The following is a 15,274-nucleotide window of genomic DNA, read 5'->3' as shown; positions in this document are numbered from 1 at the left end:
TTTGCTCTTCTTCTGCTTTTTACTTCATTCTAACTGAACTTTTGCCTAAATAGTTGGTGAAGATTAAAAACATTAATACAAATTTAAATTGTATCCTGTTTCTATTATGCCATTGTTCCTACTGCTCTGATTTGAGCCCTGTGAGGGTTCTGGGCCTCTCATGTTTTCTCAGCACAGAATTTACACTACATTTGGGCCATGAAAATTAACTCAGAACAAAAATTGTTTAATTTAAACCAAAATCCTAAACTAGCTTCTTAGTTTCCCAAGTGTTCCCTAGTTTTCCAAAGGTCCCAATCCTGCAAGAACTGCATTTCAGTTCAAACTCTGTGGGAGTTGTGGGCACTCAAGAGAATTAAGTTGTTAATACATGAGAAGATGCACAATTCAAACAAAACATTCCTGCCTATACAAGTCTTTTCTTGCTATTCCTTTAACCATCCCTTTCCCCTAAATCATGGTGCTACAAGAGCCCTGATGAGAGCAGGGCTGCCCCAAATGCCAGCTCTTTTGCTGCTCACTCGCTTTCTGTAACATCAAGGGGAAGGTAACTCAGTATTTTCATGAAGATTTTAAAATCAGACTAAATCTGGACATTGCCTCCATTGCCATCGCCCCTTTACAACTGGGCATGCTGGGAGGCTGAAAACATGCAGACACTGGTTATATTATAATATAAATGGGCTAAATCCTCGCTCGATGAAGTCAAGAGCGAAACTCCCACTGGGACTCGGGGAAGGAAGGAACATTTCAGATGGAACTCGTTTCCCTCTCAGGGTGTAAGTCTGGCCCTCCACATCTTTTGCATGTGTGGGTGCTGTGAAACCAGGATGGTTCAGCACAGAGCAGGAGAAGGAGGGATGGAGATTCAAGAGCTGCACAACCTTCTCTAAAGCCTAAATGGTGGCAGGTAACACATTCCCCTTGGTTCACAGCGCTCACATTAACAGCTGGAACCTTTAATCTGCTTGAGCCACAGCCCTTTACTTCTGACCCCAGACATACAAAACTTGAGCAGCTTTCTCCTATTATTTTTTTCCTTATTTCCAGAATCACAGGGGGAATTTCCCAGGCACAGGCTGCCTGGGGCTCTGCACCCTCTGGGCTGAGCAGGAACACCAGGTGACCCTTGGTGCCCACACTGGCCTCCACTGCACCAGGACACTCCCCACTGCTGTGAACAGGAACCACACCAGCCTCTCTGGGTAGTGATAAATTAGCTTTTTGCTTAAAAGAAGCTGCCCATGCTGCTTGGGCATTGGCCTGGGACACTGATTAGCTAAACTGCTACAGCTCTTCTGTTGCTGAGAACAACATGGAGAGAACACAGCCTGTCTTACATCCTTGCTCTCTTTGCTTTTCCTGCAGCCAGTCCTCTGGTGAGTAAACCACCAGTTTTGCTCAGTCAGTGTAAGACTGCTGCATTTTACTGCTGTACACCACCAGCACAGCTCACACCACCCCTCACTCTGGTGCAAAGACACCTAACCTGGAGTTCCAGGCACACTGTAACTGGTCTGATTTCTCTACAAGCATGTATGTGACTGGGAAGTTATGTCCACTTCTCTCTCCATATTTTCATTATCAGGCTTCAAATGATGTATGGATAATGTTTATCCTCCTGTTTATTCTTACATTTGATTAAGCTGTACCCAACATATTTTTTTTTGGCTCTTCACTTCAAGAGACTGAGGAACAACATCAAGAATGACTTGTTAAAAAGCTATTTCGAAGGGAAAACAACCACCAAAGCCCCCAGAGCCACAGCAAGGAGGAAGATTTGTGGAACAGTTTTTGCTGGTTAGCCTGAGCCGCTGGGAGATGAAAGGCAGAGGCAAAGAGGAATTCCCAGCAGGTTTTTCGTTACTGCAGCCAGAGAGAAGGGACAGACAGGACATCACCCACCAACTTGTGCGCTGGGAAGAGCCAACCTCCATGGCCAAGTTCCCAAGAGAAGGAGGAGCCCCTGTCTAAGGTCTAGAGAGAGGGAACCCATACCTGGGAAGGAGACAGCAATACACCTGCTGCTCAGGTGATACCTGCCCTGCACAATTAAGGACAGCAAAAACTTGAAAACAATAAGCAAACTGTTAACTGCTGAATTCTGATGAGCTACTGAAAGCTGAACCTGGCTTTTTATGTGACTGCGAGAGATTCATTCTTAAATACAATACTATGGTCTTAGGTTTGATTCTGGGCCCAGTGAAGTCAAGGCCAAAACATCCTCTGATTTAATTGAAAGCAGAAACAGGCCCCTGCTTTAAACCCTGAGAACAGAATACAACTGGATGTGAAAAGAAGAGGAAGTATGTTTGAAACTAGTTACAACTCCAAGCTTTATCTTTCCCCCTCTATAAGACTAAGAAGAGGTTACTGAATTTTTTTCCTCATTCAACAGCAGTGTTATGTGCTACTGGCCCTTGTTCCCTCCCAGACAACCCCGGCATGAGCAGAGGACCCAGTTTCTCTACTGTCCTGTACTGGTTCCTTGGAGTTCCACCAGTCAGATTTGGCCATGGCTCTGTCCCTGAGTTTTAAAAGGGCAGAGTTTAGGCAGCGCTCTGCACAAAGGAACACCACCTTCCCCAAATGCCAGAGCTGCAGCCCTTGGTGTAAATCACACAGGTACAAACTGCTGGCCTAACACAGTGCGACACCCAAGAGTCCCCGGTTTTCATTGTCCACTTTCTCAAGAGAGAGATTTGCTGCTGCAAAAGCATCTACCAGATCTAAACGGATTACCTGCAGCACTGGGAGCATCTGCACTCCATTAGGAGAGGGGCGGAGCAGGAGCCAGCCCTTTGGACTGGGATTCCTTCAGCGTTTCAGCTTTATGGTGCAAATCTCAGTCTCCAGTGCTTGCCAACTGCTCCCTTCTGAGTCTGACCGAGAGACACGGTGTGAATGCTGTGTGAGAGCCTCCCAGCCTCCTCGAGCAGCACTCCTCTCAGGCTGTGCTTTATGTGGTCCTCAGCAGATAAAAAAGCAGCAATTTTAGCCTTTGAACACAAACCATTCTGCTGCAGAGTTAATTGAACACAGTACAGGTGAACACTGAGTATCTCTGCTCTGCCCCTCTGTCCTGGTGCCCAGCTCTGACAGTTGTCACAGCCACTGCACCAGGAAGGAATACAGTCATGCACACTTGTGAAGCTCACAGCTGTCCTGCCTGGCAGAATTCGAAGTGAGAGCAACTCAGGTAAAAACAAACCCCTCTAAAAATTTTACAGGTGTCATTTCATTTTTAAGCATCAAAAGATGCCAATCACAGCAGCTGAGGTGAAGGAGTGGGCAGTTTGGTGGACAGAGATACCAGTTTATAACTCTGGAGCTGGATTCCAGCTCTGCAGCTTCTCCCAGCTATCAGTTTGGGTTAGAAAAGGCACCAGCCTGGTGTAATTCTGTACCAATGGAGTTATACCAGGGATGAGAGTGACTGGCAATACTTACCCATTCCAGTCACCAGATCTCCTGTCAGTAGAGCACGAGGGAATAAGCTGATGTACTGCAAGGCCCAGGTATGCTCATCAACTCACTACATTTCACATAACAAAAACGTGGCAAAGTCCACGGGGCTATCACAGCACAGGGCATGGCCTGAGTCAGCTCCAGCCTGGCATCCTCCACCCCAGCTCGTTCCTCTGTGCTCCAGAGATCTTGCTTCCCTTATGCTTTCACATATGAATCCTGTGTTTGCATGCCTGCATATTTCTTCTATTTAAATATGCACTTTGTTCTTAAAGATTTCATTAACCCATGAATAGACGAATTCTGATTTCAGTCGTACAAATTCGGACCAACTCCTTGAAAACCAGCAGAGTCACCTCTTTGGGAAGGCAGTCTGGCCAGGAAAGGTAAGGGCACAGCACTTTGTCTTCATCTGACTGTTGGTTTTACACCTTCACATGTTTGTGAGACAAGCACTGTGGACACTCAGCAGAGGCATCTTACTGCAGTGCCCAGGTTCTTGTAACTCCTCCCCACCCATCACATCAGTGCTCATCCCTGGTTTAACTCCACAGAGGACAACAGGCTCACAATAAGGATTATTTTGGCCAGGTTTACTATTAGGCCTGTTTTCTAAAAGAACAGAGCTTATTATATTTCCATTTAAGCTTACAGTAAAACTCTCATTGACTTCACCAGAAGAGAGATTTGGCCCAACGTACCAATATCCAAACCACCTCCATTTATTTCAGGGAAAGGAGGCAATGAATTAATAAGGTCCAATGTATTTTTAAATCTTTAGATTTCATAAATGATCACAAGCATGTAGGTCACAATATACACACAGAACGACACCTACGACAACCACCAGTGGGATCATTAAAATAATTAAGTTAGGCCTAGAGACAAATTCATTTCATAACATGTTCCTTACAAAACAGATACCCCCTTGCTTCATAATCCAGGGAGTCTGTTTTATAAACTTCCTAAGTAGTTCATGAAACATCCCCCTAAGCAGACCAGGGGGATATTTGCCCCTACTTGCCATTGCAGGGTCTCTATAAATCAGGAGTTTATAAATCAAAAGACAAACACCAGTGACACGTGTTGAAAGATCAAATATGAAGGGGTAACACCTCGTGTGCTCCATGGGCATGGTTTGCTGTGACCTCAGGACACGATTTCCAGCACAGAGCTACCAAATCCGCCTCTTTTACGTAACTCCTCTCCATGCCACGAGGGAGCTGCGTGCACAACGCAGGAAGAAGCAATCAATAAAGGAGATTCCCCTTCTCTTTAAGTGTAAAGATGCTGAACTTCACAGTGCAGCATCTTTACAATACTTTACACCATACTCCTCAGCAGGAAAGGGTGTCCACTCACAGCACATAAAAGGAGGAGACAGTTCACATCCACAGCATCCCATGGGGGTGCTTTCTCAAGATATGCTCCTAAAGCTCAGAAGGTACTGGAGACACCATTCAATGTTCATCTCTGGACTGCTCTCAGAGGCCACAAGTGACATCCCTCCCGACCATAGCCAGGCTGCACGAGCTGCATGGAGATGCCTGTTCTTCCTTTTGACTAGCTGAGGCAAGTAATCTGGGTAGGACTGGGCAATTTTCTTAAAATTCAGGGGTTTTGAACAGCCTGTGCCAGGCACAGCACTGCAGCCATACTGTTATTTCTCACTGATTTGCTATTTGGTCCTCCACACGACTGGCTTGGTCTGCTCCATCCTAGATGCCATAACACCCACTTATGCCTAGAACTGCAAACAACCCAGGCTGTAAATGTATACAGAGAAAAAATAATTTCTCAAAAAGTGTAAATCAGAGACCAGCTAGGCAGTATTTTCTTTAACATTTCATCAGATATTCCAAGCAAACACACAAATAATTCATTCATCGACAGGGCCCAATCTCAGCACCCAATTACAGCAGGATTTGTACTCCCAGAGGCTTTCCTCTCCAGAGCCTGCAGGCACTTCCCAGGCTGTGGCTGTGCTGGGCAAGGCAGTGGTTATCAAGTCCAGTAAGGAGTAAACACCTTTATCACAGCAGACAGCTCAGCTCTGCTGTGGCTCCCTACATGCCAGTTAGTAGAAGATCCCGGGCACGCAGACACAGACAGGTCTGAAGAGTCAGTTTCCATATAAATTCCTTCCCTCCCATCTCCTTAAGTCACTGGAATGAAGGGTTAGTGGCATTATTCTCCTTTACCACCAGCTTACACCACCACTCCAGCTTTGCCACAGCAGCCCCAGTGACACACGGAAATCTATCACATTGTGCTCCTTCCACGGGCTCTGACAGACACTGCATTCAGGACTTGTTCCAGTTAGTGTCAGCTAGAGACAGGGTATCCAGCACCATCATTCCCAGCTCTGATTCCACCCCTATTACAGCTTACTTTTACTTTACACAGAGGCCCAGCCACACTCCCCTGCTCTGGCACTGGGACTGGTGCCAGTCCTGTGGTGGCAGCCCCGGCCATCCTGCAGGAGGGGGCAGGTGCTCAGCTCCCTGCACTGCCCGGGAGCTCTGCTGGGTGTGCCTGAGCACAGCACACGTTTCTGCAGGACACAACCCATGCAGGAAGGAACAGTTCACACCTTCCCCGCAGCTCATCAAAGCGCTGCAAGGACTGGTGTGACCTTGGCCATGCAGCACCTGTATGGAACTGGCTTTGCAAAAGGGGAAAGGCTGGTTCCGTTTATCCCATCCCATACAGCAGCCTGGCAACAAGAGCCACTTCCCTGCTCCAGCTCCTGCTTTAGGGAGTGCAACATGCACAGGCAGACTGGGAGGAGACAGAGGATGGGATGGGGAAAGGCTCTTCTAAGGGTTTTTATCCTAAGGGTTCTGCTGGTCAAAATTCCCTTAGAAACAAAAGGGAGATCTGCCCAGTGAGCAACCAAGTAAGAAAAACTCAAAAGATTTATCTCTAAATCTCAGATGCACGATATGAAACCGAAAATTATGTTAATCTCCATGAGAATTCATATGTTAATTCAGAAAAGGCACTGCATATAACTAAAACCTCTGGGTTTTGGCTCCTTTACTTGCTCTCATCTGCAGCACCCGCCCAACCGCCTGGCAGGGCGGCAGAGCCCCGGGCAGCCCTGGCAGGTTCACCCCTGGCTGCACAGCTGCCACACTGCTGGGCAGTGTCCTTCCACTCCTGCACCCTGCCTCTCACAGCATTTGTAACACGCAGGGAAAACACTCTGTCCTGCCTCTTCAGGTGTTTTGCTTAAAAGTCTGCGTACGGGTTAAGTTCACAACAGCGATTAAAATTAATGAGCTTTGCGCTGCAGCGTTTTGTAGCGCTTTGCTGGAACGTGGGGTGCTGGCTCTGACTCTGAAACTGCCTTTGGGTAACACACACCAGATCACAGCCTGGGAGTGTCAGAGCCTCGTGTCACCCCACAAACAGGGCGCTCGACAGCTGAGCTGGGAGGGAAGAGTGGTGGTGCCTTACAAAGTGTGAAACGTGGCTGTGCCCTTCACTGGGCTTCGAACAGACACTCAGTGGGTGTGCCGGGATGAGAGGGGATTGGAGAGGGGATTGAAGAGGGACGAGACACTGTGCAGCTGTTGGGTGGGTGGGCAGATGGAATGACAGTGGCATGGAGAGGTCTGGGAGACACCCCAGGGAGGATGAATGTGACTGATGCTGCAGTGGTGCAGGACTGCAGCAGCTCAGGGCTGGCAGGAGGCTGTGCTGGCCCAGGAGAACCAACACCTCTTCTGCTCCGTGTCAGGATCCTGCCCTCAAATGGGCTGTGCTTTCACAGCCACCAATCACCTCTGGCTACGAACAAATCTGATCTTCACCCCACTTAAACTTGTCCCTGCTTAAGGACTGATTTACACCCTAACTGCAAGCATGGGGTGACAAAATTTGCTAATTGGTCATTGTCTTCAGGCAATAACATTGATAATACACAGATCTGATAAGAAATTAGCAAATAAATTATTAGAAGAGTGAACTGATCATACATGAGCAAGAAACTCATAGCTATCAGCTATGCTGAGTCTGGAGAATTATATATCCTAAACATATTCAAACTGACAATTTCCCGGCCCCCTCCCAGGAAGGGCAGAGTGAGACCCAGTATGAAACCCTTTGTGTAAAGGATGATGTGGAAAAATCTGTCCTGTAGATCTTTGTAGGTGTCTGGGCTATGAATATACAGGGTCAGCAATCATGTTCTGTCAGGGACAACAGAGGGGTCCTAAAACTTGGAGCAGAGAATTCTCCTGAACTCAGTCCAGCCTGGTGTGGCTGCAGATAAGGGGTAAAAGCAGATCTGGGGTGCCAGTGCTGAGCTCCAGCAACCAGAGACATGGAGGTGCTGGAGGAAAAGGCAGGGGAATTAAAAACCACAGATACCCAGAGAGTAGATAGAAACAGAAGGTCATACTTGGCAGGAGACCTTGACTGAGGATGGGTCTATACACAAAAAACAGTGTGTTTTGACAAGAAACATTCAGAGGAGAAGACACACGCTTAAGGGATTCCTTGGTAAATCACCAAAAAAGTCCATGGGTTCAGAGGAAAGTGAGGCAAGAATATGCCTGGAAAACTCTCCTGTCTTGTAGAGAGGTCATTATCTTCTGAAAGAATTAATAAAGCCTGTGCTGGTTTCCTCTGGAGGACAGGGCTGGCAGAGCTCAGGTGCCCTGAGAGCTGCGGGGCACTGTGTCCCAACTCATGGCTTGGCCACGGGGACAAGAAGCTCTGCTCTCCTGAAGGGGAAAGGCAGAGAGGGAGCAGAGAGGTCCCAAACACAGTGTGTTACAAACCATCAGGGGAGGCTCTCTGGGGTCTGTGCCCCACCACTCTTCCCACCTGGACAGTCGCTTTGTGGAAAATTATTCCTGCTCGCTTTTGTCACCAGTAATGCCACAGAAAGCAGGAGCTTTTATGACCACATTACATACACATGAATGGACCTTTAACAGAGGGTTATACAAAAATATGAATTATCAAGAATGGAAGGTAAATGTATTTACCTTGCACAGCAGAACAACTCAGACAGAGCTCACAGCAATTCCCTGAGTTAAAAACACTATTCAGGGCTGCAAAATGGACAGGCTTCTGATGAAAAACCTCATTCTGCTTTCTAACAAAAATTCAAGGTGATATCAAAATTTCCAGTGACATCAAGGAGCTGGGGGTTGCTGTGGTATACAGGGATTTGGAGCTTCTTTTTCACTGGAAGGCAATGAGACATCTGCCCCAGAGTTCAGGGGGAGTAACACTGGAGGCTCTGGCAATGCCCCTGGGTGTTCCTGACTGCCTGTTAGGAGCCTGGACTTCTGGTGCAGGTTTGCTTTCCAAATGTTAAGAACTGCCTCACTCCCTTGGATAAATACAATTTGCAACTCACTTTAGAGATGTGCTAGAGGTTTTGCAGCCCTTACAATCTGTCATATAAATACACAGTCAAGTGTCAATGTGTGAAGGGGCTGCTTCAGAGGTACTCTGGGTGAAAACAGGGATGGAATTTCTAGAGAAAATGCTATCAAAGACAAATAATTTGTCTACTTAGCCAGTTACTTTAGAACTAAGATGCTGATGGTAAGAGTCACTAGAATGCAAGTTGTTTTTTTTTCTTTTTTACCTGTACCTCAGAATTACAAGAGCTGGGAGTTTCAGTAGGAGAATTTGCTGAAAACAAACTGAAATTGAGCCTTAGTCAGATCCAGGTAAGTCAACATCAGTCTCCTTGTACCTCCAAAGCTTGTCAGCTTTAATGGCAATTTTGGGCATGCATGGGAAGTGGCCTCAAATAGCTAGAGGAAGAGGGAATAATAATATTATTTCCAAGGTAATTTGTGTGACCACTGACGCTACGCTGCTGTGGATCACAATTTCTTTTTTATGTTTCTCATCTCCCTTGCCTTTCACCCTCTGAAAGGCCAGGTTTTTTCCCTGTATGCTGTTTCATCCACAAAGCCAACTGGAAAGGTATGTAGAGCATAAGGTGAATGTGAGTGGTTTAGATATCACCTTTGACAGTGGCTGTTTAACCTCCTTCTCCTTTGTCAGGCCAGTTGTGCACTGCTCAAGTTCTCTCCTTTTTTAGATGAGAGAATTTATGTAGGCCATAAAAATTTACTGGAAAGAGGACGGTTACCCCCTTTAATGCCTAATCTGGCACCCTTTACTTATGCAAATTTAATCAATGGACAAATGCTCTGGTCACAGCAGCTGCACTAATACAAACAACATCAAAGACTTTGTCAAAGTTGCTCTGAAACAACTCTGGGATCAGTGAAATGCAAAATTTGGCCTCTGGCTTCACATTAACAGCCATTCACTCACTTGAGTAAGACTTCCAAAACTGGGTCCTTTTTCTCCCCAGCTTAGAGCCAACCACATACCTAACCTGGGAACAGCCAAGCAGAGCCAGCTGAGAGGGCAGAGCACAGTCAATCCTAACAGATTACAATAAGAAATGTATCACGCTGCCTGCTGTCAGGTGTAATTTATATCATACCAGAGGGGTGACTGCAGAGCAGGTATGGGCAGGAACTGGTCATATCTATACTTGCTCCTGCTGGGCCTGATCTGGCCAGCTGCTGGGAGCTCTTCCCTCTCACTGAAGTCAATGTGGACTGAGTTTGTTCAGGACCAAACAGGACTAGACTTCCTCAAAATACTGAGGAAATGTAAACACAGCTCGATGATTTATTTTTTTCTGTTTCCCATCAGCATGTGGTGTTTCCGTGCACGCACACCCAGGCTGTATTTACACACATGCTCACAATCTAAACATCCATGTGCATTATCAGCTAAAAAGCCTACAAGCTGAAAGCTTATTTAGGATTTGGGAGCACCGAGAAAGCAACAGGGATCGGAACACAAATAAACAGGAAGTTTATTCCCACAGCTTTCAACTTCAGTGAGCCCAACCTATCTTATGTGACTTCAGCTAAGATTTATCAATGCATTTCAGCATATGCTTACATCTTCCTGCTGAAATATGATTTACAAATTTGTGTGATTTCTCGGATTTGAAGCTTTTAAACTCGTGCTCAACCCAAGAGTTTAATATTTATTTTACTTTGCTGTCCAAAATATCGCAGAAAGCTCTGCGAGTGGATGAGCATGGCCATGCCTCTGTATGTGGCCATGCATGTTACCTCTGAGCAAAAGCTAACAGTGCCCTGGCATTATTTCCAGATGTTTTGCTCAGAAAAGGTACCTCCTTCCTCCTGCACCTGTGAGAGACCCGGGAATCCTCTCCCAGCCAGATCCCTGCAAAGACAGTCTGTGCCCTATGGAAGATACACAACAGGGCATTCCCCCTGGAATAACTGCAAGTACTTTGCCTTAACCAGCAATGAGAGCAGGCCACACTCAGTGGGGGAAACAACCACGTCTACTATGCAGTGCTGAAGAAGAACAAATAATACATAAATATATATATATATATAACAGGAAAATATAATAAATGACGGTGTAGCAATATGTCCTACTTGGGCTGCTGGTGAGGGGTCTCATCCTGGAAGCTCTTAGTTCAGTGAGAGCTGAAGTTTGAGCAGCTAAAAAAGCCTTCAAGCCTTATGAGACAACATAGCAATACAAACAAAAGACAGCACACATCAAAACATCAGGCAGCACGTGAGCTCTGGTCAGTCACAGTTTTGTACTTCCAGTTTAAACAAAGTACAAAATCCGAAGAAAGATGCTTTTGTTATTTATCAAACAGGCAAAAAAAAAAAAAAAAATTGGTTCAGTACTCTATTCTCTTGAAACAAAATCTGTGAATTTGTGTATATTCTCCCAAAGCTTCCGTAACTGAAGCTTTTATTAAGTAAGTTTGATGTGGGGTATATTTTAAAAATAGTGTCAGCAGCAATATTTTAAAATGTGGAAACAGATGTGCCACTCTATTACAACTGCTGAATCTTCTCTGTATTTTTTAATACTATGAAGCATTTGCCTGTTTCTCTGTTATAATCTCTCCCCACTGAACAGATTTCTTCTCTATCATTAAAATAGTACCACACAGACATCATTAAACAGACACTGTCCAGAAAAATCATATTGTTTTGGTCTGCCAATAAAATACAGGTATTCTAATAATTGGGTTTTTTTTTCCATAGAGAATTTCAGCAGCTCCCTTTCCTTGGACTGAAACCACAGCCATATGCTTTATGACATCAGAGGCGTTTCAAGGTGTCTCCATAAATGTCATTTATTGCTTGGGAACCTGCCAAATCTGCAAAAGCCCCTAGTTCTTTTAAAGGAAAAATCTTCAAATGAAACTATAGCTTTACATTGGTTATCATACTAAAAAAAAAAAATAAAATAAATTAAAAGTCTATCACTTACAGAATTCTGGCCATGCAGGACAAAACCTCTGGCAACCAAACCTGCTGACCTAGGCTTTGGTTTGCTTTGGAGTCAACAGCGTGCTGGGCACCCTGACACTGCACATGCCCACCTGGTACGAACAAGACACCCTCTGAATTGTCTGAAGGACAAAAACCTGCACTGGTTTAGGGACCATAACTGAATCAAAATCAGGTACATCTTAATACACTGCTCCAAATAATGTTCTTTAACCCTTAACAATGTTCCTTTCCATGCTACTGTCACAGGCCTGACACTGCCCCATCCCTCATGGTGCCCAGTGCCCTGCAGGACTGGGAGCAAACAGTAACGAGACTCTCTGTCCTACACAAACACCATCTCATGCCACATCTATTCGTAATTTGGCACGTCTGGAGTCTACTCGGAGAGAATACTGGCCAGATCTACATAAATCTCTCCAGACATGTCACCAACCTGCCCAGCACAAAGCAGGCACCTTCGAGCACGCAAGGATTCAACCCAGCCTGCAGCTGGAGCAGCCAGAGGGTCAGCCAGCCCCTGCCCAAAGGAACAACTGCTGACACTGGGGCACACACCTCCCAGTGAGGTCAGAAGTTGGACTGGCCCACAGAGGCATCCATTAGTCCCAGGGCAGCAGAATCGTTCTTTTTTCAGAAATTAAACCCCAATTTTTTTCCCCCTCCATCTGAAAGAAAGAAGTTGCCTGGTGCAGTTGGAAATAATCGAGGGCAGCGCACACCAACAGGTGCTTCCAACGTATCAGCAGAGCGCAGGAAGACGTCGAGAGAGAAAATGAATAGACTCTCTAAATAATACATAAATTTTACAGGCTTTTTTTTTTTCTTTTTTCCTGTAGAACCCCAGTGAAGTTACTGTATAAATCGGAAACTGAATTATTCATAAGTGGTGAATATATAATAAATCGCGCTCCGCGCTGAAATATTCCTCACAGGTAGCTGCCTCCTTCCACGGGCAGTGAGCCTGCAAACAGCAGGGTCTTACCTGGAGTCTGGGTACTTGGTCAGGGTAGCCAGGCTGCTGGTGTACATGTGTCCTCCTACATCGATGTGCACGGGAGCGTTCGACTTGGTGAGTTGAGCTGGGAGAGGAATTCCTTGAGCAGCCAGAGGAGAAACCGGGGAGCGTGTTAGAGACAGACGGGACATGCTTCTTCCCTCCTGCGGCGGGGAGGCAAAAAAAGAACAGTTTCTCTTAAATGTAGCAGTTGTGTGTTACCTTTCCTCCCATCTGTGATCACAGATCTAATCAGATCATTTTTGCATCTGCCTGATCACATATTCGGCTAACAAATTATTGCCACCGCTGTAATTAAGTGTATTTGCATCATTTTCTCCTAAGTACCAGAGGGGAAGAGAAAGATGCTTATTAGCAATAAGAAATCAAGAAAAAAAAAAAAATTTTTTTTTTCAAGGTGTCAGCCTCAAGGGGCATAAAACAAACTGCAAAATTCTAATTAAAGGTCGCGGGCTTATGTGTTAGATGTGAAATATCCCCTGACAAACGAATAACCAATTTGTGAATTGGGATTCAGGGGGTTTTTGCAAGTTTGTTGCAGTAACAAGACACCTCTAAATTAGTGACTTCCTCAGCACCTAAGGCATTTAGTTTATACATGTAGTAAATTTCACATCAAACTACGATCAATTTTCTGGTTTATTTTCAATAATTGTGAAATAAAAGGATAATTTTCAGTTAAGCCTTAATATTAGACCTAGACAATCATTAAGCTTTCAAACTGAAAGAATCAATGCCTGGAAGCAATGAAAACAGGAAGATACATAAACTGACCCATGTTGTCATGACAAGATACGTTAGAAAGTACTATACAATGCAGCATGTGAAATTATAAATTCAACAATCCACACAATGTTTCCTGCCCTATAAATATTGGAAAATTAATGAAATTACTGAATTGAGTCCCAAAATCTTCAGCAAAATCAAATCCAAAAATACTGAAATGTCTTAGAAATGAACAGGACAACCATAGCAAAGGAAAATTCCTCAGTTCTCTTCTGTAAGAAAAGCACAGCTTACTCTGCATGAAGCGCGATTTCAGTTCAATCGGTGCAGACGGCACATGTCAAATGGAAAAAACCCCTTTCAGAAAAGTTTAGGAAAATGTCCATCCATTCTCCCCCTTATGGGGAAAGCAACATATGCAAAACATTATAGTTGAAGACATTTCTGAATATAATCTAATTTTCTTGGTATTTTGTAATTCAAGCATGCTACCAAGCACCCAGGCTCTTCCTTACATCTGACAAGCACTTTACATGCAGCACTGCAAAGTGAATTCCCATTTCTCCCACATTACTTTGACAATGTTTCTTAGAAATCTGAAGCTGGTCTCGCCTTTCTCTTAGCAGTATTTTGCCTGGCTATGCCACTCGATGCGCACACAATTAGCAACACTCTTTGTAAAAAATAATTTCCAAGCCCTGTTGAAAAATCATATTCCATCTGAACGGCTCCACAAAGTCATCACAACACCTCCATTTACTGTACTTCATCTTGGTTAGCTCCTAAGAATTTCTTGCATCTACAGCACAGAAATACATCACCCCATTATGAATCCACATCCTTTTCTCCTCGGAGGCTGGACGGACATCTGCACTGAACACGAAGCAAGTACCAACTCTGTCCTAGGACTTCTGTGTCAGCCGATGCGAAATTGGGCATTAACATTTTTACTACAGCACCACCTTCAAGGAAAGTGACTGAATCCTTTCATGACTGAAGACGTTGCTTTCTTGTTTCCCACAAGAGCCTGTTGTGGCCAATCTTCAGTAAATATGTCATTTAGCATAAATAAAAGAACTAAGTTTTAAAAACAACTTAGTCTGTAGGTACCTACAGTATTTTAGCGACATGTTTACTAATCTGTGGGTGCCTCATCTGTCTGCCAACCCAGACAAAGGTTGCTGGTTTTTTTCTTACCAAAGAGCACTGTAAACTCATGTTCAGTCTCTACTCCTTCACTTAAATGAAAGGGTCAGAAGATCCAGGCTGAATGTCAAGCCTGTCTTTGTTCAGACCCCAACCATTATCACTAATGATAAAGGTACAGACCTCGCATGGTACAACAGGGCTGCCTTAGAAATAAATCTCATGCAGTTTCACAAAACAAGAGTCTAATTAGGGCTCATCTGCACCCCTTGTTACAATTTCCAAATGAAATCAAAGGACTTCCAGTCCTCTGTAAACGTGTCTTACATTTAACCGTTTGTCTTGAAATACAGACTTCAATTTTAAAATATGCACAGATAGCTAAAGATCAAGTGATATGAATCTATTTGTGCATATTTAAACACTGCTGCTATCTTAGGATTTTGTTTAATGTTAGTATACCAGTAAATTCCTTGATCTGTAAAGACTGAGATTCTCAGTGAGGCCATACTCACACAGTAGATATTTAATTTATACTATTCACTGGAGGGACCTTTTGAACAAT

The 15,274-nt window shown here is 44.7% G+C and overlaps 1 protein-coding gene across 1 annotated transcript in view; it reads right to left on the bottom strand.

Annotated features, from left to right (window-relative positions):
- KCTD15 (potassium channel tetramerization domain containing 15) overlaps positions 1–14,753 on the bottom strand; it is a 38,625-nt gene extending 23,872 nt beyond the window's left edge. Inside the window, exons 1-2 of the mRNA XM_027894519.1 lie at positions 14,385–14,753; positions 12,805–12,980 (exon numbers count right to left, since the gene is read on the bottom strand). Of these exons, the coding sequence (XP_027750320.1) occupies positions 12,805–12,980; positions 14,385–14,402 (194 nt within the window). The 5' untranslated portion in view covers positions 14,403–14,753. The remainder of the gene's footprint in view (positions 1–12,804; positions 12,981–14,384) is intronic.
- Positions 14,754–15,274: the final 521 nt, after the last annotated feature.

The sequence above is a fragment of the Empidonax traillii genome, unplaced genomic scaffold, assembly GCF_003031625.1.
Source record: "Empidonax traillii isolate 1590-97213 ecotype Southwest subspecies unplaced genomic scaffold, ASM303162v1 scaffold432:size744455, whole genome shotgun sequence".
Classification (NCBI taxonomy): Eukaryota; Metazoa; Chordata; class Aves; order Passeriformes; family Tyrannidae; genus Empidonax; species Empidonax traillii.
This window is presented reverse-complemented; position numbering and strand designations above follow the sequence as displayed.